Source organism: Corvus moneduloides, chromosome 4, assembly GCF_009650955.1.
Source record: "Corvus moneduloides isolate bCorMon1 chromosome 4, bCorMon1.pri, whole genome shotgun sequence".
Lineage (NCBI taxonomy): Eukaryota > Metazoa > Chordata > Aves > Passeriformes > Corvidae > Corvus > Corvus moneduloides.
Genome location: NC_045479.1, coordinates 18,747,606 through 18,774,475, shown reverse-complemented (window position 1 = coordinate 18,774,475; position 26,870 = coordinate 18,747,606). Strand labels below are relative to the sequence as shown.

The 26,870-nt window shown below is 41.6% G+C and overlaps 1 protein-coding gene across 3 annotated transcripts in view; it reads right to left on the bottom strand.

Moving 5' to 3' along the window:
- TBXAS1 (thromboxane A synthase 1) overlaps positions 1-26,870 on the bottom strand; it is a 263,129-nt gene that overhangs the window by 164,212 nt on the left and 72,047 nt on the right. For all 3 annotated transcript variants that reach the window (XM_032105667.1, XM_032105665.1, XM_032105666.1), the window contains one exon: positions 13,791-13,884. In XM_032105667.1, coding sequence (XP_031961558.1) covers positions 13,791-13,884 — 94 coding nt within the window. The remainder of the gene's footprint in view (positions 1-13,790; positions 13,885-26,870) is intronic.

The window sequence follows — 26,870 nt, the reverse complement described above, 5'->3', positions numbered from 1 at the left end:
TGCATGCACACAAAAACAGCATCTCTTGACGCAGTGCTGATGGTGACTGCAGTCAAGGAAGAAGTGTTATTGCATTCCACATTGTGAAAAGATCACAATGCAGTAATTATTCTGAAAGGTTTTCACAAAGCACAATTATTAAGCTAACATTATCCTATTATTGTTTGTTGCTATGGAGATAATATAATCAATATATTTTCTGGATTCATTTTTTTAATACTACTAGCACATTGCCCAATATAGCAAGATTTAACTCAATGCATTAACTGATTTTAGTTTATGACTGGCAAAGTCTTGAGGCAATAGATTGCAATCCATCTCATGCCTATTATTCTATCAGGACACTTAATGTCAAAATCTCCACTGCAAAAGCAAGTTTACTTGTTGAAAATGAGAAAAAGGATAACAAATCTCTCTGAAGAGAGGCAGTCTTTTAAGCATGAATTTAACACTTACTTCTATTTTTCCTAGGCCAAATGAAAATTACCAGACTGACTACAAAAGTAGTAGAAAAGCAAGCTGGATTTGAACTCGCCGCTTAAGGTACTTATTTATTCCAGTGGGGATGTTTTGAGGCATTATCCTCCTCCATGTAATATAAGCTTTTCCTGCAGCAACAGGGGACTCTGGGAAGGTGGCATCAATTGTGGCACTGTGTCAAAGCCCACTGGGTGCAGATGCAGTCCACAGCCTTTGTCACAACCTCTCCTGCACAAGCTCAGAGGAATCACTGGCTACACCTGTTCCCATGCACCCAGTGAAGACAGAGGGCACTTGGCTCTTGGTCTCAGTGGGTGGTGAAGCAAAATTGTTATAGCCACAGCCTTCAGTTGCCTTGCCCACAAAACTGCAAGCACACTTCCTTTCTTCCAAGTCTCCCTTTCCAGATGATAAGCTTCCGGCATATCAAGGGAATGCCCCTGTGTTAGGGCAGTGATAAGTCTGCACAAACCCGAGTCTCAGATCTTTGCAAGACAGTAATATAATATATTAAGAGGCTTCAATTCTGACACTGTTGTTGCAGTCAGTGACCTCTCCTATGAAAAGATGGGCTCGTCACTGTGCAAGGTCTTAAAGCCTTTTAACATGTATTTACCATAATGGTTCAGAGAAGGATTTTAACATGCTTTCCCTTCCCATATAGCCATACTGTAATGAGTTACCTTTTCATCTATTTGGTCATAGAATCATAGAATAGCTTGGGTTGGAAAGGACCTTTAAAGGCATTCTTTAAAGGCCAACCCCCCTGTAATCAGCAGGGACACCTTCAACTAGATCAGGTTGCTCAGAGCCCTATCCCAGGTTTTCAGGGATGGGAAACCTCAGTTTCCAGAAACCTAAGTCCCAAAGGTGACCGTATTTTGTCAGCATAGTATATGCTTAAGACAAAATTAAGTGCAGCAGGCTAGACTTTGCATAACTAAATAAAAGGAGTTATAGCAACATTTAAAAGTACCAACACCTGCTAACTCCTGTGACAAATCATATGGTTACACTTTTGGGTACCAAAGCATGGCTTTAGCTGCCTTTGGTTAAACACTAGTATATAAGCATTTTGTCCAAGGAGCATACAGCTGCTTGATAAAATGTGAAATCACAGCAATTCCACCTTCTCCCTTCCCTAAAGGCACTGGATGGGGTGGTCTTGTCTTTCTACACAAAGTAGTCTGGGCTCAGTAATGTAACTTCTGGACTGTCTGGAGGGGATCCATCAGGAATGATCATTCACAGATTATGTATGTTGCCTATGCAATGAAACACATCTGGCCCCTCTGGCCCAGGGGATAAGTAATAGAGTTAGGAATGCACATTCACAGCCCATCCCCTGCAAGTCTGCTGTGCTGACACTAATCCATGCAGATCTAGGGCTGGTTTGTGAGCCACCTCTGCCCTCCCTGATGTGGCTGGTACAGGTCATTGTCTTCCATCACATTTCTCAGTGATGCCACTTGGACCTGCATGATACTGAATTGCTCTCTGGGCATGTGCCATGGAGAACAAGTTAAGCACATACATCGGGCTGCTTGCCTTCCCCCCTTGCTTACTTTTATGCTAATTTATAAATGGTTTTTCTGCCGGACATGGCTTAGGCAAGCAGGTAGGAGACTGCCCTGGTTTCAGAAAGGGTGTAGAGTTTCAGCACCGTGTGGGTGTGACCACGCAGTTATTCCATACCAGCCACATCATCGCTGTGAGGAGTGCTTTCAGCAGGAAAAGCCAGGCACTTTTTTGGTCCCTCGCTTACCGGAAGGAGCAGGGGAAGGGAAGTGGCTTATTTGGACTTTAATTTCCTGCTGGTGTTAAAACCAGCATGGATATGCATTCAAACAGGCTACTGTCACATGTACAGCCTTAAAGGACACCATCTGCTAGTGCATCCGCACAGTAAAGTATTGCTTAAGACACACCTCTGTGTAAAGCATGAAGAATAAACCTCATTTGTTTCAAATGCTGACTGCCTGCGGTCCACCACAGCGCCTTATCATGCAACAGCCCAGAAATTCTGCAAAAATAAAAACTCATTTGGCTGGAGTCAGGCAGGGAATATCAATTTTGGTAACAGGAATTATACAATTACATTCCTAAGCAATTAGTCTCAATAACAGACAGACAGTATCTCTAGTAAATTGTCTGCAGGCCTGATTTTACCAGTCTCATTCATACTGAGCAGAGCCCACTAGCAAGACCCCCTTCACCTCAGTGCTGGGGGACTAAGATACTACTTAGCAAAAGTAAAGCAATCAGTGTCAAACTGAAAAGGTTGAGTTTCATCACAATTTGCTCTTTTAAACACTGTAATTGCTATGTACCACTTTCTAGCCAAATTTTTTCTACATTTTTTTTTAATTGATCAAATCATAAAAAATATTGTTATTAATACTCCACAACACAGAGGTTGAACTTTGCTGCCAGAGGGTAGCCTCACACATAACAGAGTCATGCAGCAGCAAGAGACATGGCACTGAGACATCTGTAAGGGGGGAATCCCACCCCTGCGCAGCAGGACTTCTCCTGGAGCTCAGATTTGCCAGCCTACCTGTCCCCAGCCACTATATTGACCCAGCCTGCTCCAGGAAGATACTGGGATCCTCCAACCTTAACTTCATTACTTTTCCCTCATACAGTAGGAAAAATTTCTGCACCAAAAGGGCTGTCAAGCACTGAACAGGCTTCCCAGGGAAGAGGTTGAGTCACCATCCCTGGAGGTATTTAAAAGACATGTAGATGTGACACTTAAAGACACGGTCTGGTGGTGGATTTAGCACTGCTGGGTTAACAGTTGGACTCGAGTCTTTTGCAACCTGAAAGATTCCATGTACAACACAGCCTTAGTGGGAGCAGAGGAAGAACAGCCTTACACAGGTCACACCATGGTGCAAAGGGCTCTTGTAAACTGCCTTCTCTACTACCTCCACAGCTAAATATAATTGAACCTGAAACACTTGGCCCATGCTCATGCAGAAAGGTGGATTTGAGATGGGAGGCTGGAGGGGAAGCCTGCACCACGCATTGCAGAGCTCCCTTGCCGGCTCCAGAGCAGTGCTGTGCTCTGGGAGACAGGAGCTGTTCAAATGTTTTGACAGAACACGCCGATTCCTCGGGAATGTTTTTATTCTAGTCGATGTGCCAATTCTGCACAGATTTCCAGTAGAAAGCAGGCAGACTGTCTGGGTCTGCTGAATTAAAACAACTTCACCCAGAAAGAAGAAAAAGTTGCATTTTCAGACTAATTTTACTCAATCCATCATTGTATTTGTTTTAGTCAGTTTGTTGAATTGTTTTCAATTTTACCTGGAAACTCCATTTTCTAGCAGGATCTAAAGACAGCCCAAAAGGCACCAAAACACTGTAGAAAATTAAGATCAAGCAAAAGACCTCAGAGGACTTTTGAGATATAATTCTGTAAGTAAACAATGCAAAGAGATAAACAGGGAAACCCAAAAATTAACCATGTCCTAACTAAGAACTGCTTAGTCTGGTTCTGCAAGAACCCAAAACCCCCATTTTTGCATTTGTGGTTGTCTTTCAAAGGCTTTCTTTTTTTCCTTTTGCCTTAGGGAGTTATTTATAGGGCTATTATAATTTGAGGTCTGGTCTTCTCGTGGCAGGTCCTCCATCCAGGAAATGAAATAGCATTAGAAAATGAAATCTCGCGTTTATGAGGTCTTAGAGATGGCTCCCTGGAGCATTGGGGAGAAAAAAAAAAAAGGTAGGGAAAAATATAAACACAAATATGAGTACAAGATACTTGCAAGGTCCCTAATTCTATCCGTGATGAACTTTATAAGACTCTTTATTAAAACAGAGACCTCTGGTATAAGGTCACCAACAGCTTTCCCCCCCCCCCCCCCCCCAAAGCTCTCCATTTTCCCATTTTCTGTGATCAAGTGCCTTTTCCATTCCACTTTGGCTGCAAGGTGCTCCTGTCCTAGACTGCCTTCAGAAGTGGAACAAAAATAAGGATTAATCAAATGCTACCCTTGCTCCTTCTGCCTCATCACATGCTTTTTCCAACACACCACATGTTGCAGTGTATTAACAGATCAAGGCAGATGTGTTCACGCCTTCACAAAAATCATGGATGAAGCACCAATTTCTTATTCATACCTCTTTGTGCTTCTTTCCTAGACTACTCTCTAGAGCCACAACGTCCCTTAGGGCTTATCACCCACTGTTTCCTCTCAGTATATGGAAATAAAAGCAAATGGAGACAAATAAGTGAAGACTTTGGGACACACCATCCCCTTTCTCTGTGTGTCCAAAGAGAGACTTCCTTCCAACACCTGCCCTTTCCATGTATTTTTTCCCCTTTTCCCTTTTGAGTAGAACAGGAAAAGCACTGTTCAGCAGAAAAATAACAAGCATGTTTAAAGTCCCACTCAACTTCACAGAGAATATTTCAACTCATCATTGAATGTGACTTCTTATGGCTCCTTTAGCCCAACTTTCACTAATCCTACCAAAATCACCCCGGGCATCATCCTGCCTATGAAAGCTAACAGTTTTCTATACTCACAGAAACAAAAAAAAGCCATCGGATATAATGCACAAAAATTATGGAAATTCAGCAAATAGCAGCAAAGACTAATTTGCAATTATTTTTATGTTTGTTTCTTGCATACTTTATTATAAAAATACATATTTGAGAATATTTTGAAACATGTAGCTCAGTTTCAATTTCTTTTTTTCTCTTGCTTGTAATTTTCAATTTTCTTGTAGTAAGGTAAAATAAGTTACCCATGCTCAGCGAGTTGTTTTTGGTACCTGAATATTTAACTGTCCAAGTGCAACTGTCCAAAGAACACTTTTCCCTCTACCTTATTATAAATCTTCTAAAATTCATAGAGTATTACAAAATTAGAAAATTTAAGCAGGAAAAAAGGCTAATAGTTAATAAACAAAAGGAACAGTTAAAAAGTCCAAGGACAACCCAAGACTTCCCGTTCAGTTCACTCATCCATTCATCAGCACTGCATGATGACCAAGACAAAAAGAAAATACAGCAATTTGAAACACATTTCTTTTCAAAGCACACAGGTTTGTTTAGGCTTTCTGTTGATTTTTGTTTTCTAAAAAACCAACCAACCAAAAAACCACCCAACCACAATAAAAAACCCAGTCAGTTCTCAAAAAAACCTGATTAGAATCCAACTCCAGTTGGTTCTTGTTTCACATTACCATCTAAATTTAGATATGTACCAAGGCCTCTGAGACTGAGGAGCAATAGATTAACTTTTGAACTTTCTACCTCTCCAATAAGATCGGTCCTTTCTTACACATCAATGTCTTTCTAGGCAACTCATGTTTCTGGATCAAGCTGCATAAATGCTTATCAAATTTTTTTTTAGAAAAGCTCTCAAGAAAATAGCTTTTCATTTATTTCTGAGAAATTAGGAGAACCCTGAGCACACAATGGCCGGGTTACATCTGTGCCACTTTGCAGCTACTGAAGCCCTCACAGCCCTGATCAGTGTTCACCCTACAGACTCACCCTGCCTTTCCAGCACTGCATCCATTTGACTACAGGCCATGAGTACCACCTAATTTCATGCTCGGTCCCTCTTTGGTGAAGTTATATTTCAGCTCTACATCCTGCCTGGGGAGGGGGGAAGTGGGAAAAACCCAGAAGCTCACGAGTCTTATGAAGTTAGCAGGTGGTGAAGCCATCTGAGGTGCATCACAGGCAACCAGAGGGCAGCACACAATGAATACCAGGGATTTAACAGCACGTGTTTGAACAGGCAGTTCTCTAAAGCCTTCTATTATTCATTTTAATATAAAGCCTTGCAGAAACCAAGCCTAGCTAAATGCAGCGGATCAGACCCACAGCAGCTGCACCCACCTGTTCCCGAAAAGGACAGGGAACTATCTTGCTTGTCACCCTTTCAGGATGACCTGCTGTACAGAAAGTGAGCTTCTTCTCTGAAAAGACATATCATGCTGTAAACATTTCTAGTGGAGCTCGGGTTAGCAGCACGTGTAAGAAAACTCTAATGAAAATAAATTGTTATGTATTTACCCATATGCTGAGGAGCATATGGCTAATGCATTTAGACACCGCTAATGAAGTTAAGACTCTGCTAAATTTGTTGGCTCATGGATAACAACTGTTCACAATAACCAATCTGGGCCTGCTATAATTTTAGTATTACAACTGATACCTGGCCATTATTATACATAGTGGTCTTACTGATATAGAAGAACTGGCTTTCTGAATGTGGGGTTCTCCACATGCAATAAGAAGATGAACAACATAGGATGCTTCTAAACTCCAAATTGACAGGTAATGTGAGCAAATTACAATCTCATGTAAAATAACAGAGTTGCTCTTATTCGTCACAGCCTAACTCTGTTGCTTTCTTTCCTGATTTCAAGGACTAAAAGAATTTATCTATTCCAACCTCATTCTTTCCAGGCCAGTGCGACTACAGACAAAACTGAAGAGAAGACAGTCACGCCCAAGAAATAGTCCTGGTTTTTTAAGTTCACGTGTAAAAGCCCATTGAGTTTACTACAACAGCTGTTGGAATCCTCCTGTTCAAACATACCATTACTGTGCTGCTCTTCAAGGTGAAGGTCCCGACTTCTTCTGGAGTCCAAGGTAAAGTCCAGTTTGTGACTACACAGGCTCTACCTGCATGCTACTACCTTTGCAACTACACATTACCCCATTCTCTCAGCCCAAGCACCGTGTAGCTCAGCTGTCTGGGTTCACTGCTGCTGCATGTCAGGCCAGAGCTGGCTTTAATTTAGCAGTACACGCTGCTTGAAGAGCGGGCTACATAGCAAATTCCAGAGAGTTATGTGATGAACGTGCAAATATACTCTCCAAAAAACACAACACGTGGCAAAGTTCCCCTACACCATTCTGATGAGCCAGATGTCATTTTAATGATGCAGACCTCTGCTTTAACAGATCTTGGGTAGCCATTTGGCAGGTGCCACCAAAAACCCATCAAAGGGCAGTGGTCAAGGACAGCATAGAAGAGCAGAGAAGTATCCTTCAGCGCTGTTATGCTGGGGACCCACCTCACTCAGATACCTTCATTCATAGGCCAGAACTCAGGTCTGGCATTAACTCACAGCCCCACTTGCTCTATGAATATTGCAAAAACATTTAAATTCCCTCTGGCCTTGAGCGTCCCAGTCCATTTAAGACAGCAGTGATATCAGCCTTCCCAAATCTAACAGGCCCCAGAGAAGTTGTTCAAAATGTTTCACCATAACCTAATTGAAAAGCAGACCTATCTATTCCAGAACACCATCTTTACTGTTTTGCAGGTGGATAAAAGAGGCCCAAGGTGAAGCAAGAGATTTGCTTACCCAGAGAAGAAAGTTTCCCCCTGGTCAGACTTGCCCAAAATCACACAGAGAGTCTGAGGAAAGCCAAGAGCATGATTAGGGAGTCTCTGCTCACTTGCTGTACTGCCACAAACAACACCATCCCCTTTCCACTTAACAGCTACCAGTTGCCCCAGCCATTGCCTCTTCCCCTCATGAAGCATTTAATAAAGCAAGCATGAAGTATGTCAAAAGGAACAACCAAAACACGGGTTAAGGGGTACCAAAATCATGATGATGCTCATCAGTGAGGTCTGCATCTCCTTCTAGGGGAAGCTGCTGAGGTCTATGGGAAGCATTCACACAGCCCTGCACAAAAACAGATGTTAGAGCGGCTCCAGGCAAAAGCCACACAGCCAGCACACCACTCCTTGTAATATAAAAAGGAATTGTTTCTTCCCTCAAAGGAAAAATGGTATAGTCCAGAAGAGCAAAGGCATCTGTCATGGCCACTACCACCTTCATTGCATGGGTCACCATTATTCACTACCAGCAAGGCATTGATGATTCATCCCATTTTTCTGTCACATAAAACCTACCAGTTGCTTTGTGCACCCTAATACTGTCTCAGCTTCCATAAATATTACTTAAAGTTGGGATCACATTCAGGAGTATCTTGCAAACACAGTTATGGGAAACACTGCAAGTGCAAAGAAGCTGGGGACATTGTATCTCTAAAGAAGGGTCTCTAAGGTACACACACTGCTCCCCCAGAAACAGGCTCACCCTGCTGAGATCCCACCAGGGCAGGGAGAAGTTGGGGTGAGCTATAGCACAGCTCTACCTGATGCTCATCTCAGAAACTGAGGTCCAGCTCTTGCTGAAAGCTGCAAATAGCATTTAGTGAAGTGGGAAACAGCCAGTTGTCTTGATTTCCGGCTTTCAGTTCCCACAAACAGACATTGCACCAACTTTGTCAGGTTATCTGACAATGCTAACATCTGATCAAAGGAGGTAGCACAGAATATCACATGAAACTAGGAAAATACACATCTTTAAAGGGGAGAAAGACTGACTTTATAGATGTAGAAATAGACACATAAACCCACATTTAACCCCAAGTTTTCTGTCATGTTGCAGACAGTGACATGGCTAGGTTGAGATCTATATCACATGCATGTACATGCCTCCCAGTCTAGGGTGATGGCATTCCCAGGACGTAAGAGAAGACCTGGATCACCCCAAGAGGTCTGTTCTGGCAGTCAGAAGCCCACAGCAGATGCACACAGACGTCTGGGGGAGATAAAGACAGGTTGGTTGGTGATGCCACAGCCACCCTTTCTGGTTCCACACAAAGGGTTATCAAGTTGCAAAACACACACTCCCTATCTTGTTCTTCTCTTGTTTATCTGCACAAAGAAACACAAAACCATATGCAGGCTTTCACTGTCAATATAAGCCATATTATTCTTGTAATTCAATCCAGGTCCAGAGCCTGAGAGCTCCTTTTCCTTCCTTTCCCCCCTCTTTGCTCCCCTCACCATTTGCCTCTCTCCAACCTTGTTTAGGTTTGAATGCTGTGTCATTAAATTCCAGAGCAGTAAACACTGCAGCCTCTCTCTCTAAGCACCCACACACTGCTTTCTAGGCTAAAAATTAGACATAGGGTTAATTTCATTCCTGCAAGGACTCTGCCTTTTATTTTTCTTTACGTCCAACTCAAAGGATGCTTTTGGCAGATGTGTAGTGAAGAAAAAAAAATAATGTTTGCTCTCTGCTTCCTCCCTGCACTCCCCCCTTCTCCACTCCCACCCATCAGCCATAAAACAACACAGCCCAGCCAGATCCCAAACTGAAAGCAAGACAAAGCACCCACACAGCCCCCACTTCCATTCAGCAGAAATGGGCCGCTCCGGGGTAGCCCAGGAACTACAAGTAGGCCAGACTGAAATAAACAGAGTAAACAAAGAGTATCCTGTCCAAGCTGAGAGGGGCTAAAGAGAGTTATGTCTTTCATTAACATGCAAGGCAGGGATGCAAGCACACAGACAGTCAAAAGCATCACTGGAGCTTGCTAGGAGTAATAGGAGGGAAGCAACACATGATCACGCCATTATGAGGACCCAGAGCACTTCACTCAGCTGCACGCAACTGCATATCCCACCTACCAAGGACCAAAACAAGGCAGCAACCCCCACACCTACCAACCCCCCAAAACATCAGGGGCCAGCCCCAAGGCTACTGCAGCACAACGTGGCTCTCCAGGAGGCTGGCTAGGGAGCAGTGCACACAGGTACAGCACCAGGCAACCAGGGCCGTGCAAATGTCAGAGCCAATGACATTTAAAAACAGCACAGCTGTCATTTTAGGAAAGGCATGGGAAAGGGGGAGAAAAGCACAGCACAGCCATAGCAACAGGTCAAGTGTTTTCCAGAGAGAAAGGGTGATGTGGATATGTGGCTTCTCAGTTTTCAGAGCATTTGTCACGTAATAAAATCATTAGCCTGGGAATTGATAAAAGAGTTTGGTTTAGTTTTTCTGCAACCTGCTGCTATAAAGCCCATACAGACCCATGTGTGAAAGTCCATGTACATGTATGGTACCCCTGCATCAACCATTACACAGCTATCACAAACAACCCTCACTTTTTTCCAGACTCATAGGAAAAATGCAGCACATGGAGAGGTGAGCGAACAGTCAGGAATTTGTAGCAAAACAGCAGCCTGTCGGCTGCAAGTCTGCTCAGTTATTGGAAAAAATTGAACATGCTGCTTTTTTTAAGCAGCCTAATCATATTTACTATTACATCAGACTTACCACCAGAAATTGTTCTCATGCAATGGAAGAATTTTTAATCTAATATCTTGGACTCAGATAATTTCCCAGCTGCAGAACTGCAATAATTTCCTATCTTCTCATTGTTGAGATAAGATGATTAACTTGGATATGTTTTAGTTTCAGAGTGTGATTATCTCCCTTTATTGTACTTGAGAGAGAAGGGGTGACTTACAGTAAAATAACTTGGTTTTCCCCAAGCCAGCTTTTCAACTCTGCTTCTCTATGATGGAGATAGGTCTTTCCTGTTGCATTTTCCTTAGCCCCCTTACTTTCCACACTTCCCCTCTCAGAGATACTGTATTAACAGCTACTACTATTTTACTCAAAAAATTATATCGTTCAAGAAATCCCTGAAATAATTCTTTAAAAAAAAAAAATCTCATGAACGAAATATTTTCTTATTTAAAATAACTTTGAGAGTTTATTAAGTACCCCACAACCCAGAACTAGTGGTCAAATCCTGCTTGCACTGCTCCTTTGTTTTCAGGCCCATTTGAAGAACTGCAAAAAAAAAAAAAAAGGATAAGGCCTGAAGCTCTGTTCACGTGTACAGTGCAGCAAAACAGGAAACTCCATTTATTTCAGTAGAAGTGATTTACACCCAAGTTAGGGAAAGACAAGCAAATCCTTGAATTTATGCCATTACAAATTGTAAAATACTGCTTACACAATTTTGTTGAGATTTTTTATATTTAATGTTTTTTCTTAAATTCCCAGGTCCTATATTTACTCTGTTATGTCAAAGGGACTTCCTCTCCTGCTTTATTTCTTTTCCTTAAATTTCTAGCAATCATATTCTAGGAGAAAAGCCTGAAGCCATGAGATGAGGACACTTTTTGGACTGCAAGGCTGTATATGTTGAAGCCTCTTGATTTCCTTTTATCACCCAAATCTCACTTGTGTTCAGGGCTTTTCAACCTGTGCTAATTTGCAGACCAAATTCGACAGTGGAAATGTATGAATTACACATATGCAGATTCCCATACGGCACATATCAATTCATTCCTCTTAGTCACCATTCATTAATTCCTTTGAAATAAATGTTCATGGTTGAAAAGCACTAGTCTGATGATTTAATGGGAGTGTGGCTCTTGTGTTTTCCCCGCACAAGATTAGCAATACTAAGAAAGGGCTGGCCTGTTTAAAAGCAAGACTCTCTGAACAGCTACTTCAGTTGAAAGAGAATGGTTGCATAAACATGGATGGGCAAGAACTTCTTAATATTACATGTGTAGCAACAGAACAGATCAACCTTTTTCTATTTCCTATTAAAAAAAAAAAATATATATATATAGTAAACCCAACCCCAACAAGCCACTACTCATGCACAGCTGTGTCCCTCAGTTTTAAGGGCGCTAAGCCCCTAAAACCATCCCTAGGTCCAGTAAGGTGATGGGCAAGCCCTGCTTCTCCCCTGCTGGGAAATTGAAAGTGGACGATGTCCTCTACTGACTGCAGTGAGAGCACTTGTGTCCCTGCAAATGCTCTCCTAAACAAGAGCCTGCAGTATAAAAGCAGAGTTCCCACTACTGGCGCGTTGCTATGGGCACTATTCGAAGAAAGCAGCCCCAGGAGCAGATTCAGAAAAAATGGCAAAATATATGATGGAAGGAAGAAAATTTACCAAGAGCCTGGACTCCTCCCTGCCCATTTTTACTGGCAGCAATAACACGGTGGAGAAGACGGGTGGTGAAATGCCATAGTGCTGAACATCCAGCCTGGTGGTGCTTGGGGCTTTCTACCACTCAACTCTGTTTCAAAACTCTGTCTGAAATTGCTATTTCTTGGTATCCTGAGATACAATTTCTCAGCTACCTTTATTTTTCTTCCTAAAAGGTAGTAAAATCAAGGTTAACTTTTTTGCATTAGTCTGCTTTAAATTAATTTAATGAATGCTATTCTAGTAATGAAATTTGCCTAAAAGATCATATGATCATTTTGGGTCATTTCCCAAAACCTTTACACCTGTATACTGGTACAGGGCAAGCCTATCTAGAACATACCAAAATAACTTCGTCTCTAGCAACTTTACCTAACAGCAAGTGTTAGCAGGTGACTAATGATAACTGAATTTCACCACCAAGGAGCTACAGAATGAGTGGCTTTCTGCCATCCAGCTGAATTGAAACCAGAAGAGTGAAGGTGAACTGGTCTGCATTCCATACCACCAGAATCCCTTGTAAACTAAAGTTACCTTGCCAACTCCAGTTCAAATTAATCTAGAGCGGATTAAGTCTACCTTTTATGCTATTTTCTAAATGAAATCAGATGTACATGTAAAACTGGTATTTAAAAGGGTTTTATCTAATAATGAGTCAGATATTGACAGAACAATCACCATGAAGACCAAGGTAAGAGGCAATATATTCTCATTAATAATTCAAATCTCAGCATGGCTATTGATGACCATGCACTTAAAAGGGAAAACTGGGCAGCAGCTGGAGTTGGCCCAGATTTCTTCAAAAGTTGTTGGGCTGCAACAGAGACACACTGGAGAGATTTTACTGTAAAATCCAACCAGAGAAATGGCAGCTCCTCATTCTTAAGGTACCTTGGACCCTCAGCAATATTACTGAAATTGAACAAGGAATAAAACACAGCATTAGCAGTCTATTGAAAGAGGATAGGTGAGAAAAATAAGGGAATAAAATCCGGAGGCAAAATCCCACCACTTCCTCACAGCCCTAATATTTGCGGCACAGAGCAACAACAGTCAGCAGTACCTAATTCCAGTTACTGCTTAGGAGCAAGCAACATTAAAGGCTTTAAAATAAATATGTACAATCAGCAAAAGTGCAAACAAACAGAGAGGTTGTAGGAGCCAAAACCACTCAGAACAAACCAGTTGGGGCTAGTTAACATAATCTGCTCTATTCACATAACTAAGTTTGTTTCACTGAGGGTATGAACTTTCTTGGAAAAGCTCAAATTATTAACTGCAGGAGCTTACACATTTTCTTTCCCTTAAGTTTACTTTACCCTGGAATTACAGGTGCTTTCGCATGACTGCTTCTACCAATTCATTCAAAAAGCTGAGTTTTGCTTGCCCTTTCCAGAGGGACATGCTTGAAGAGATGCTACCAGTGAATTGTAGGACTCCCTTCAATTCCTCCTGCCTCCTATCCACTCTTCCCATCACTTTGATTGATACAAAGAAAAACATATCCTACCTCACCGAAAAAGAGCAGGTTTCCAATGAAAGGAAGAGGTGGAGGATGTCGGATCCCTACTCTGCTTAGTTTGGAGAATGCAGATGTGGAGTACCTGGAAAAAAGATAAGGTAGTAAATTAATTTGGGATTTTGCCATGATAGGACTTGCCACAGTAACTAGTTCAGATGACTTCCCTGGATTCAGAGAGGGAGAAGATGCTTTCTCTGTTGGCCAAACAGAGCTGCCAATGAGATTACATTGCTTGGCAGCTCCTCCGGTCACAAAAGTAAATGCAATACACTGGTGCTTCAGAGAGGGCAAAAGGACCAAGGGACTCAAACACAAGCCTGGAAAATTGAGCAGTGGAATTAGAGAGCTGCTCCTTTTCCCACAGAGGGTCTTGTAAGTCAGAAGTGACTCTCCAAAGCTACATGAGGTTACAAACGAGATCAAAAGAAGCATTTGGGGCATGACTTCTGTGGCATTGCTGGGAAAGAAACAAGACAGATTTTCAGACTTTTATTTTCTTCTTCCATCACCTCTACCCATACACACCACAGAATAAAAATTCAAACCAGTCTCAGTTGTCCATGAGCCAAGACACTATCAGTATGTTCAAGTCAAGTCTAGTATTTGGGCCAGATATGCTGATGAAGTGATTTTTTAGAGCTGCCAGTCAGCAAATTAAACAAATATAAAAAATACAGGGAAACAAAACCCGGACTGAAAAGCTTCATGCATCCCTTGTTTCAGATGAAACTGTGGCATGTTGACAGGGACAATACTGGAAAAAAGAAAAACCCAACCCCAGAGCCTTTCTTTCTCCTCCCCTCCCCCTTTCTTAATACAAACAATGGATTTAAGTCAATGGACTTCAATTAGTGAAACTTGAAAGAGCAGGAGCTAACAGCAGCAGCTTTGATTACCCAAAGACACAACTTTTGTTGTGCACTTCCATTTGCTGATATTTCCTGCAGCACAGTACCTATTTTCTTAATGGATTTTCTTTTGTGAAGATATTTTACAAAAATCATAATCAGGAGATAGAGATTTAATCATTTTTGAATAGCAATCATTTTCCTTTTTTAATGGGGCTGTACAAACCTTCACAAACACAAACCTCTCAACAGCAATGACGTGTCTTCAGTCTATGCAGGAACATTATGTCAAGTGTGACAAGGTATCAGGGAGTAAAGGCACAGAAGTCAACATTTATTACACATTTTATACGTATTATTGACTACTTGGCTACTTAACTGCTTTAAAAAGTATGAGGTTTTCCTCAGCTAATACTCTTGGGAAAAAAAATGTTTTAACTTTAAAATGACAAAACAGCCTACATGATACATTTTCTTCCCCAAAGAGAGGATTGTTTTTGCTGCTGCCGCTGTTTGAAACCTTCCTGAAGTGTCTTTGTGTCATAGCAAAGTCCTCATCTTCAGTATGTAAACAGCAAAAAAGATTAAAATCCCTGTCAATGGAAACCTGTCAATTTTGCAGTATTCTATCCTGATGTTTTCACTGTAAAATACATGGCAGATAACAAAACACCAGGCTGGGCTACAGTTAACTGCTCATTTCATGGCACGCCAGACCATCTGTAGACTCCTGGTTTTCATGTACAGCAAAGTGAAGAGTGACTGCAACAGAGGCTTGTACTAGACAAAGTAAATTATGTGATCACCAAATATTTAAAAAGGAAAAAAAATAATGAGTACCATTTCACAAGGCAAGAAACACAGAGACTGTGAAGACTATTTATGCTTAGATGAACAGTTCATCATTGTCAGCTTCTGAACACTACTGGCAGCTTCATACAGCTGAGGATTTGCTTTCCTTTTCCCCCTCCTAATGTGGTTTTCTCCACTGCTTTTTATTCAGCTGCATTTGAAGTAGGTTTTCGAAAGGTAGGGAACGACAGTCTACAATGAGATGGGAGAGAGAAGCAGTATAGTCAGGCTACAGACTGAAATATGACAACAAAAGGGTGAAGCCAGCAGGAGAAAAAAAAAATCTCAATAAACATATCTAGCTCTACTCTATGATTTTACAACATTTCTGGTGTTGTTGAAATACCTGATGTTTTACAGAGAAGAAAACAGTATGCAAGTGACCAGAGGCTGACAGGCCTGCATGCACCGAAGGATCTAACACTGCACACATAGCCTTAACTTTGACGATTTCTAATGGAACAGCTTACTTTCTGCAACCTTAAATATTAAAAGCTTCCCCCCATCTCTGCAGTGTTTCAGCTCATTCTCATTATTTTGGGTGGGGGACAGAGAGATGAAAGAGTGGCTTATGGACTTCTTAAAAAAAAGGAAAAGAAAAAAAAGAAAAGAAAAAGGGAAAAGAAAAATTGTCCTGTATAACACACAGTGAACACCAGCAACACGGGAATCTGACAGCTCTGTGGCACAAACCTCTGCCTTTTGAGCCAGAAGAGGCTGATAACTCAAAGAGGCCAATTTATGTGATTTGGTCACTCAGCACCCCCACGACACACACTTGGCCAGTAAACTCAGAGCAGCATCCAAAGGGCACCGGGAAAACAGTGTCTAGGTTTTGCTGCTGGGAAGGGAAGGTGGGCTAGAAGCTGGGCAAGTGTATACAGGAAGGGTGGCCTTGTAGGCAAAGCCATTTGTCTGGAGAAGCTGTACATCTAAATGAAACAGTTCCAAGCCTGCCTTATCACCAGTGGGAAGTCTTATTTCTCACTCTGCCACTTAACACACTTCTATATTACTTTATCACAAAAATTAATCAGGTATCAGGAAACCTCCTGCTGTTGCTGTGGGTACACAGTGACAGTAGAAGACCTACCGGTGGACTAGAAAGGCTAAATCAAATGCAAAATCTAGAAATAGAAGAGATACTAAGAAGTGGCCAAGATAACCAAAGATAATGAACCACTTCTGTACAAGCTGACAGGTTATAATCTTAGTCATGGAAAAAAGAAGCAACTGATTCAGGTTACGACAAATACATTTAAAATCCTGCAAGGCTTAAAAAATAAATGAAGAGTTATTACCCACAAATTAAAAATATAGTATGAAAATCCACAAATGAATATTCAGATGACAGGATTAAAAATGAAACACTTTTCCAATAAATAAATATACTAACTATGGAACTCCTTGCCACAGACTATTGTCTACTCCAGAAGTTTAAAAAGCTTCAAAAGGCGATAGAATAAATTAATGGGGGTGGGGGGATGGAATCAACAGACACTTTTAGGTAGTAAATTTTCCAAATGTAAGAGAAATACATGGAAAACATTAAAGGAAAGGAAAGAAAATTAATCAAATTTATTTTCTTAATCAGGGGACTACGCTGTAAGCTTCTAATAGCAGAATAAGAGATTAAACTGTTACAAAACCTAAAAGATAAAACCCCAGACACTTCAGCTTTCTTAAGAGGAAGAGAGGAATGAGTCTGTGCAAAGTGAGGGGCATGAAAAGGATAAAACTCTGATGGCGCCAATATTTACTGGACAATCTAGCACATTCTCCCTCAAAAGAGAAACACACCCTAATATTTACACAAGTGTGGCTTCCTGCACAAGTATTAATTTAAAAGCTTGGCATTATATTTTGAATGAAGTGACAAGACATCAAAAAGAACCGAGGAACAGCAGTAATGAAGTAGATCTATAAACAATGCAATAACCCTTTGAAGATGTTCAGATGGCCTCTGAGAGCTAAATGCTCCCTGTATATATTAAACACAACTGTTAAAAGAAAGTTAGTGCCAAATACATTCCTGTAGGCCAGCACGGCAGATATAAACTCTCCGAAATACTAACTTCTCTCCACAAAACACCATGTAAAAAAAAAAAAAAAAAAAAAAAAAAAAAAAAAAAAAAAAAAGAAACAGATAATTAAATAAGTCATGAAGGATATATAATCAACAGAACTAGCCATCTGTCCAGCCAGGTCAGTACTGATCAGTACTGAGAGAAAAAGTATTACACAGTCTACCATTCAGGGTCATCAATTTGTGTAGCAGACAAGATTGCAGAGTTTCCAATTCTGCATTGTGGAGTTCAACATACTGTTGAAATTACTCCAAATTTCAATAGAGAAAGTGCGTCATTCCTTCTACATCTAAGTAATACACAACCTAATAATATCTGAAAAGCTATAAACTGGGACACAGAGATAAAAAAAAGTGATGTTATTTAATCTCATTGTTGGGAGGTGCATTATTTTGCAAGACTGACTGGGAAAACAAAGTATTTTGCTGAGATAATAGAAATCACTTCTGCCAAACGAGAGACAATCACCATGCATTTTTACCTATTTGTGTCTATTTACATATACCCATACCAGATTCCAGTTAACACTGGGGTGTAGTTTGCTCACAGAGTAGTGATGATACACAAAATAAAGGTAGCCTCCCCACCTTTACAATGATGGCTCATAAAAAAATACACAAGCATCCCTGAGAGCCCAGTCTCACTAAAACACTGATATCATCCCAAAGCTCCCTACAGACTTTCTGCTCCCTGCCCTCAATGAGAAATTTTGCATTATGAATACTGCAGCAGGGTCACTGGAGAGCTGCCACCACTTAAGCCTTTCCTCTTGTCTGCTGCTCAGGATATTTAAGGTAGAAAAATCATTATCAGGTCCCATTCTGATAAAGGAACACACAGAAATCAGGTCTTGCAAGTGGGTGAGTATTGCAGTCAAAGTGGAGAGTCAAAGATCCCAGAAGGATACACCCTGTGCTGGTTATCACTTCCACAAAGTGTACTCATTGAAAGAAAAATAAAAACCACAACATTAAATCAGCTGTCCATCCCCAAAAGACAGGTAGGTCCTGAAGGACTCTCTCAGAAAACAGAAGAGAGATAAATGGGGAAAGTAAATCCCTCTTCCTTCGTCAACACAGGTTACCAAATTGTCCTTTACTGTTACCCAGCAGTACCTGTGGTGGAAAAGGAGGAATTTGCTGAACAAAAATACACTTGGATGCGTAGAATATCAAGCTCAGAGTATTAGAATTATTACTATACCTCCAAAAAGGGACATTGAATATCCACAAGTATGCCTCTAAGAATGAACTGAAATTAATCTTCAAGAGACACTTTAGTCAGTTTGGGATAAGGATATGTGAGTACTGCAATTTAATTTTCAAGCTCAACAAATCTATACTTTTTAACCATGAATTTGTAGGGCTGTAATAACAGTTTCAGGGATAATGAGAACTTCCATGTAACACTTGCTCTCCTTAATCACTTGCATGCACTCACAGTGCCTTAATTTTGACATAATTGCACAAGAAAAAGAAAGACATTGCACACACTTGCACCATCTGCCTCCACAGGGGCAGATGTTTTCCAGCTGCAAAACCTAAATTATCATAGGACATTATTTCATTGAAAGATTTGCAAATACATCAGGAGCAGTGTGCAGAAAAGGCAAAATTATATGCCCAGTATTAAATTTATACCTCATCTATCTGCTAACAATCATCTTTTAATCCATACTGTTCTGGTTTGTCAAAAAATTTCCTTAGTCTCTCTTAAGAGAACCAAGTCTCAAGAGACTGGTTGTAATAAGGCTTCAGGTTCTCACAGTGTATGTAAAGTTTTGGGGGTTGCTTTGATTTAAGTTCTTAAAAATTAGCAGTGAACCAAGGCCAATTAAATGAAAAAGCCCACACAGAAAAAGCAACACACTTCACCATATTCCAGAGTAGCCCTGGGAGAGACAGATGGTCTGTACAGCAGGTCAATGACAATATTTCATCACCTCTCTCAGAGTGCAACCTCTTCACACTGGGCGGTGACTTTTCCAAATGAAGAGCAAATGAACAAGAGTCATAAATCTACAGCTTCAGCCCTTCTTTGTTGGCTCAACACCTTTAAACAAAACGATGGAGGTCAACAGCAGTAGAGGCTGTTGGCTCCTTACAGCAATATATAACCTTGGGAAAGGAGGTGGGAGCCCCATTCCACGTGACCACAAAGAGGAGTCTCCTCACCAGGAGGACTGTCCACAGCGGATCTCACGTCCAGTGCACCCATGAGGCCATACACTCTGTCTGCAGGAAGCCTGGGTCAGAGCTGATAGCCAAGCTCAGCTCACGTCCCAGCCCCGCTGCCTGAACCACAGACCAAGCCTTCCTTTCACTCCCTAGCACCACACCTTTATTAGGGAGTAATTTCTTCAAGCACCTATTTATTCAGACAGATATTGTGGAGCATACAGAAGAAAATGGTTCCGCCTCAAGGCCATAAATGTTCTTGCTTCAGCCAGGAAGACTGAAGTTTGCAAAAACAGGTACACTGCTAGAAACATGGCATTCAGAAACTACAGTGAAATTTCATGACTTTTTTTTTCCTCTCTCCTCAACTAATTACATATCTTAAATTTGCAAATGGACATCTTAATTAAAAGGATATGAAGTTTCAACCTTATCAGCCTTCCTAATTGTAATGCGAGTTCATATCCTAGTGATCCAACTCCCTTTGCAGAAAACATGGCATCAGTTTCTGTACGCACTTCAGCCATTCCTACATACCAGGAAGAATTGTATGGATGCAGGATACAGTTTCATATTTAAATTGAGGAAGAAAAGTCTTTTTGGGAGCCTGATCATTCTGGCTTCTCATTGACATAAAGAAGGTACTCACTAGGCCACTGGTCCATTATTTCATAAGGCCAAAAAGAGGTTGCAGGGCTATGGTGGCTGAACTCCCAAAATGTTATTTAGCAACACATCAAGTAGTGATGTGCTGTGCAGGCAAAGCCACAGTGCATTCCCTCTAGACCTACCTCAGCTGCCTTTCATATTTTATTCCATGCAGTCGTGTTCTATCACACAACTTGCCTGGTGTCTCTTGCTGTCAGGGAACTGGTTTTAGAGTTCAGGTCTTGTACCACATTCCTTAACAGCAACAGCACATGCAGAGCCACTCAGCGCCATTAAGAACCAGCCGGCACAAGGTTTGCATGAAGTCACACCCTGCCAAGAAAGCCCTGGGGGGGGTGGGGGAAGCTTCAAGAGGCTCAATACCTCCCCAGTGCTTTAGGGCCAGAGACATCTCCCTTAACTGAAGGTGAGGTGGGGAACACATTCCTATCCCCTTTTTTGAGACCAGTCTGTCAGTATATATATGGCAGGTACCAAAGCAGGGGCAAAGCAACTGGAGCAAACTCCAGGCATCTTCCCCACTTGTAATCTCAACTGAGCAGCGGTGACAGACTGCAGGGACAACTCACCTCCCTGCAGACAGTTCTGGACGAATGCTCAGACCTCATAGTTACACAGCACGTGAACTAATTCTATTTACTTAAGTTAACCCCAAGGAGCCACCATCCATGTAGTGCACTGAATGTGGCAGGGATCCTATCAACCAGAAACATACATGATCAGAGCACCAGAGATCATTTCACAGTGTTCAAAGAGCCTGACTTAATGGTCCACAGGCCAGCTTTGTTCTGGCATTTCCTAACTTGTGTGGGCTTGACTTCACAACCTCAATAACGTGTCTTTAAGCAATTTTCTTTGCAAGTTCTCATTAAAAAAAAAAAAAAGAAAACTCATTAAAAATACATCATATTGCATCATTTTGCATCCACAGGGGTCATCAAAAGATCCTAGACTATGGCAGAGACCTTTGCCAAGTGAGCTAATGGAAGAGCTGATGGAAGAAGCAGGTTGTCTTTCACACAAGGGAGCTGTGAGGCACAGCATGCCAGAGAGTCTCTCAATACTTCCTCAGAGAGAAAAAAACAGCGGAATTGATGAGTTCCTAAACCAAAATGCAAGGCATCTTTCTGGGTGCTGACATCTTACCAGTGAGCTCTCATCTGCTCCTCTGATGCCTGAAGAGGCCTCCTAGAAACAGAGACTAGACAAGAATAAGGGAATAAAGGTAGGTATTTATTTGAAAGGCCCTCAAAGGTACCCCCTGGGGAGCCAGAGGCTATTGCTAAGATGGACACCAAGATGGACAACAGGTCACGAGTTCTTCACACTTTTATAGGCTTGGTTCATTTGCATATCAGGGTTAATTCTCCAATTAAAGCTTCAGTTAATGATGTAATTTCCCCAAGCTTGCCCCCCCTTTAGAAGCTTTTGGTTTATACTTTTTGGGCCTGGGATGGTCTGGGTGTTCTTGGAGAGCAGGCCCGGAGAGGCTTTGTTATGTCTACCTAGCACGAGAGAGCAGAAATTAACAGGCTACAAGGAACTTCAGAGTTACACACTAGGCAGTACAGGATTTGAAAAATATAAAAGGTAAAACCTAAGGCATCACTCTGGCACCATTGCCACATCCCTGTTGTTCCTCATCCATGGACCTGCCACCAGTCCCAGCCTGCTTCTCACTGGAGCTGACTGTACTGCCACCCTCACCCAGACCCTGCAGCACCTTGCATCATGAACTCCCCAAAAGATCCCTTCCCAACACAGTCCCACCCTGGTTTGTATCAGCCATTTGCCCTCCTCCATGCAGCAATTTATCCCAGTTTCTCCTTGCCTAATGCCATTCCCACCAGACTGTTTGCACAGGCTCCCTGCTTGCAGTTCTTGTGCCCAAGCCCCATTGATGCTATCACATGCCAACACAATCCCATTAGAGAAAGGCTTCTTTCAGTCCCTCAGAGCAACCAACCTGGTCAACCCTCCACACACACAGAGGGTGGGAACATGCTTAGTAAAGACAGACTCAGAAAACATTAGCTTAAAATTATATATAAACAGAAGATATTCCAGTGAACATGTGCTAACTGTAATTTTTCAAACACCTAAAATTTGTCCAAATTTGCATGAGAAAGGCAAAAAGTACATCCACTGACAAAAGCCCACCTCCTCTCACCAAATATTGAAACCCTGCTTTAAAGCTAATGTAAAAATCAGAATATCACTTCTAAAGAATAATAAAATAAGGAAAAAAACCCCAAACACCAAGAGATTCCCAAAATAAAACCAAACATTTTTCCTTAGCATTTGTCTCAGAAATTATAGAGCTCATTTTAACTGAAATTTTTCAATAATTCCACCAGCAGCCCCAGAAAACTTCAATCCTAGCTGCCTGGAGTTTTATAAAGCAATAAGCAATTTAAAATAGAGTTGTATAATGGGAGCATTACACAGCCTTAATTTGTGGTGCTCTCAGACCCACCTATAATTAACTAAGCCAGACTGAAAATAAAGGAACTGCTGGCTCTCAGTCTGAGAGCACACATAAAATCTCAGCTCATAGCTAGTTATTTTATGCAGGGTCTAATCCATTATAGTACAGGGGTGACAATGACAACGTTGTCTGACCCTTAATTACAGGAAAGATGCTAGAATGTCTGTACATACCAGACAGCATATGATAAACTTGAAATTCATACTGGAGACACTGCTGGCTCCCCATGACTCAAAAACCAAGAGTACTCTGATGCCATGCGGAGATAAGATGCCTCTTTATCTTTCTTTTCTTGCTCAGCTTTTCATTCCCCCATTTCTCTCATCTTTCCTTGTAACAACAACCACCCCAAATTACCACAAACTGTGAAATTATACTTCACATATACACATTTCATTTTCACATCTATAGGGTACAGAGGAAGCACAAGCACCTCTGGAGGAGTGATCCCATGTCCTGGCAGGTGGCTGACCCACACACCTGAAGCGGCATAGAAAGACCCACTGGAAGTGAGACTGCTTCAGGGAACAAATGGCAACGTGCTACGAAATAGCACTGGTGCTGGCTGCAAAGCCTCAGAATTGAACAAGAGAAGCTACCATGCATGCATCTAAATAGTGCAAGTCCAGAGTTCTACTTTGCTGCATGATTTAATACCACTAGAATTAAAGTAAAGGGTATCTGGAGCTCCTTTCATGAAAAGCAAAGCACAGAACTGGAGTCACCAGGGAGAAACATCATTAATTTCTGAAGGGAAGAAGAGAAAATCCTTCCAACCTCAGGGCTCATGAACATATGAACAGTGAGGGGAAGTATAGAAGTGGGATTCAAAGCAATGTGGCAATACAGAAAATAAACTCGGCCTCCTTTTTTCCTTTGCATCTTATTCATGACTTCTTGAGCACCTGTGGACTGACAAGAGTTGAGCTCACAGAGAAGACAAGTAATTCAGTCCTTTTCATAACGTGAGTTCATCTTATAAAGAGACACAGCAGATAAAGCAAGGAATATGCATAGCATATTTCCTACCCCAGGACTAGCAGAATACCCTTTAGCAACCACAGGCATGAGACAGGAGGAGCAGCAAAATTATTTCAATCACCTTTCAGTGTGCTTGAGCAGTCAACCACAATGACCAGCCCAAGTAAGCTATCGTGGGCCACTAACAAAGGCAGAAAATCCTTCCTACAAAACAGAAGATAGTTGAATAGATGCCAAACAAAGCCAGAGGAAAAACAGAATTTCAAACAGACTGGATGAAAGGATTGCAGGAAGCAAACTTCAAGGAGATCCTCTGAACTTGAAAAACTGCCTAAAAAAAGCAGGCTCAAGTGCTACTCCCAAGTGCCATCCAGATTAAAAGCAAAACAAAGGCAATTGGGGTTTCCTGGAGCTCTGAATCACCCATTCAAGTTTAAGGAGACTGAGCAACCCACTACACACAGGAATAGCAACACTGGGTATGCATGAAGTGTCAAGCCCTGAGCAGAATGGGCTGAGAGGTATTTTCCTTCTTTAAGCACTGAAAAATGCAGTAACGCTATGCATTACTTGTAAAACAGCAGGTTGGATGGTTCAGACAGCAACATACTTTTTAAGCTGCCATGCTCCTCTCTCTGGATTGTTGGCTATTAAAAAAGAAGTGCTTGTTTCACATTATCTCATCTTTTGACTGCACTTTGAAGTCCATTCTGGCCATTCCTCCATGACAGAGACAAATTCCAATCCTTAGGAATAATTCTCTTAACTTCATAAAGAAACCCTTGTTCAAGTCAGATAGTTTTCATGTAGAGGCTGATGTGGAAATGGCTTTCCTGGAACAGAGTTGATTTGCATTACTCGGTGTCATAGCACATGACAGCTTACTCTGCAGCCCACTTGTCTGGATCTTCCATAATCCAGACAGCCGCAGTCCCCCTCTCTGTGAAGCAGTTGCACACATGACAGGAAGAACTAATTTTAATGAAGACTCTTTGCTCTTGTATTGGTCATGTTCTCTCTCAACCTGTTTATCTGGCAGGCTCCTGGATGCAGTTTGTAATCATTGCTCCCTGCTAACAATGGAAAAGTCTATGACTGTCGCCTGTCCCTTTGACTCCAGGGTTTTTAACATCTGACATACCACTGCACGAGTAACGTACCGTATGAATCCATTAAGGACCCCCTTCCCAGCATCTCTCAAAGGACCTGCTATTGCACCCTTGTCCCAGCTCACCCTCTCTCCTCCAGTTAAACAGCTTCAAATGCTCCTGGCACATGAAAGCAAAACGCTTCAACGCCTCAACTGCAAATTCACTGAGACAGAGACCATCTTTTCCATTACATCCCACACCCTTCATGTGCACAGCAGAGCCCTGATCTTTGACAGGGGTTCGCAGCTCCTGCTGAAACAAAAATGATAAATAAATGATCAGCACCAGGTCCCCTAAAGTGGAGGGAAGTCTGTGCACTGTCATTCGATTACTTTTTAATTACCACAATGAACTAAAATTCCACAGGGAAGTAAAGATAGTGAGTCATTAGCATGAGCAATTCACCTTCAGAGAGGCAAGAGGAGAGCTGAAGCCCAGAGAAGCCGGCTTTCTTCAGTCTCTCTGCAAGCACCTGGGTGCAGATCAGTGATCTTTTCCAAGGCAGAACAAAGACACTAGATGATGATACACAGGGGTTTTAAAAGAGATTAGAAAGTTTATAAAAATAAAAGGGCTGACAACAGAACTGGGATTGAGAGCAGAAGAGAATGAGAGCAAGATGTGATACAAATGACAGAATCCTGGCAGGAAGAAAGAGGCTCATTGAGGGAAACAGCCTCTTAGGCAGATGAAGTCTCAGAGAAGTCACCTACTGGAAAGGAGATACAAGATCTCAACACCACCTTGAGCAAGATATGAGGAAGAAACTCTGATATTACGAAATACATTAATTATTGCAGTGGAATTTGTGTATTTCTTGTCCTAACTAAAACAATGATTTTTTTTTTTTTTTTTTTAAGGCTCATTACAGACCTGCATCATTATTTCCAGCTTTACTTTGTCTCCAAGGAGCTAACCGTAAGACATGAAGCTGGATGTCTAAAGAAAAATACTTTTACATATCTCTGGGGAGTTGAAGTTTAGTGCCTGCTGTAAGAGAGGCTAGATAGGAAGATCCAATGATGGCCAAAAAAAAAAGGAATGGATAGAAAACTTTGAATTGGAGGAATATGAAAAAAGACACTCAGGAAAATGTTAGCACAATCTGCTCAAACCTTGTAAAGCGGAGTGGTGCACATATCTAATATACCATGTGCAGCCTGGAAAAAGGTGACCCTCACTGGCCACTACCAGAGCACTGAAGATAATCTTTACTTTTCATTTCTTCCTCAAGTGATAAGTGAAGACTGTGGTTGCAATGTAAAGGCCCACATAAGGTGGTGCAGTCCCATATTGGCACACCACACTGCACAGTGGCTGCCTTATTTACTTTGACACTACACTAGGAATAGCTAACTCAAGCTGAGATACTTTTGAATCCCTTAGGAAACCACACTTCTATATTTGTTTATATATCCATATATTTACATCCATGTGCATGCATGCACACACTAAATCTGTTCATTTTCCCACAGAGCAAAATGAGCACTTAAACATTCTTTATGTTTTGGACACTGGTCGTTTTCCACAAGAGTTATTATACACCACTGATGGGTTTTTCACACTAAACATCTATCTTTAACATTAGTCTATCCCTCGAAGATGCATCTGCAGCAGAGGTGGGGATGATACAATGCTATACATCATTTGCCCCATCCCCCCCCCCCCCAATGGACTGTTCTTGTCCCCCTTGGGAAGCTCCCCTACTGAACAATGCTCAAGGAAAGCCTGATACACAAGGCTGAAGATCTTCATGCCATGGTCACAATAGTTACAGTTAGTTTTGTTCTATTCTGTTATTTGGGCTGCCCACCA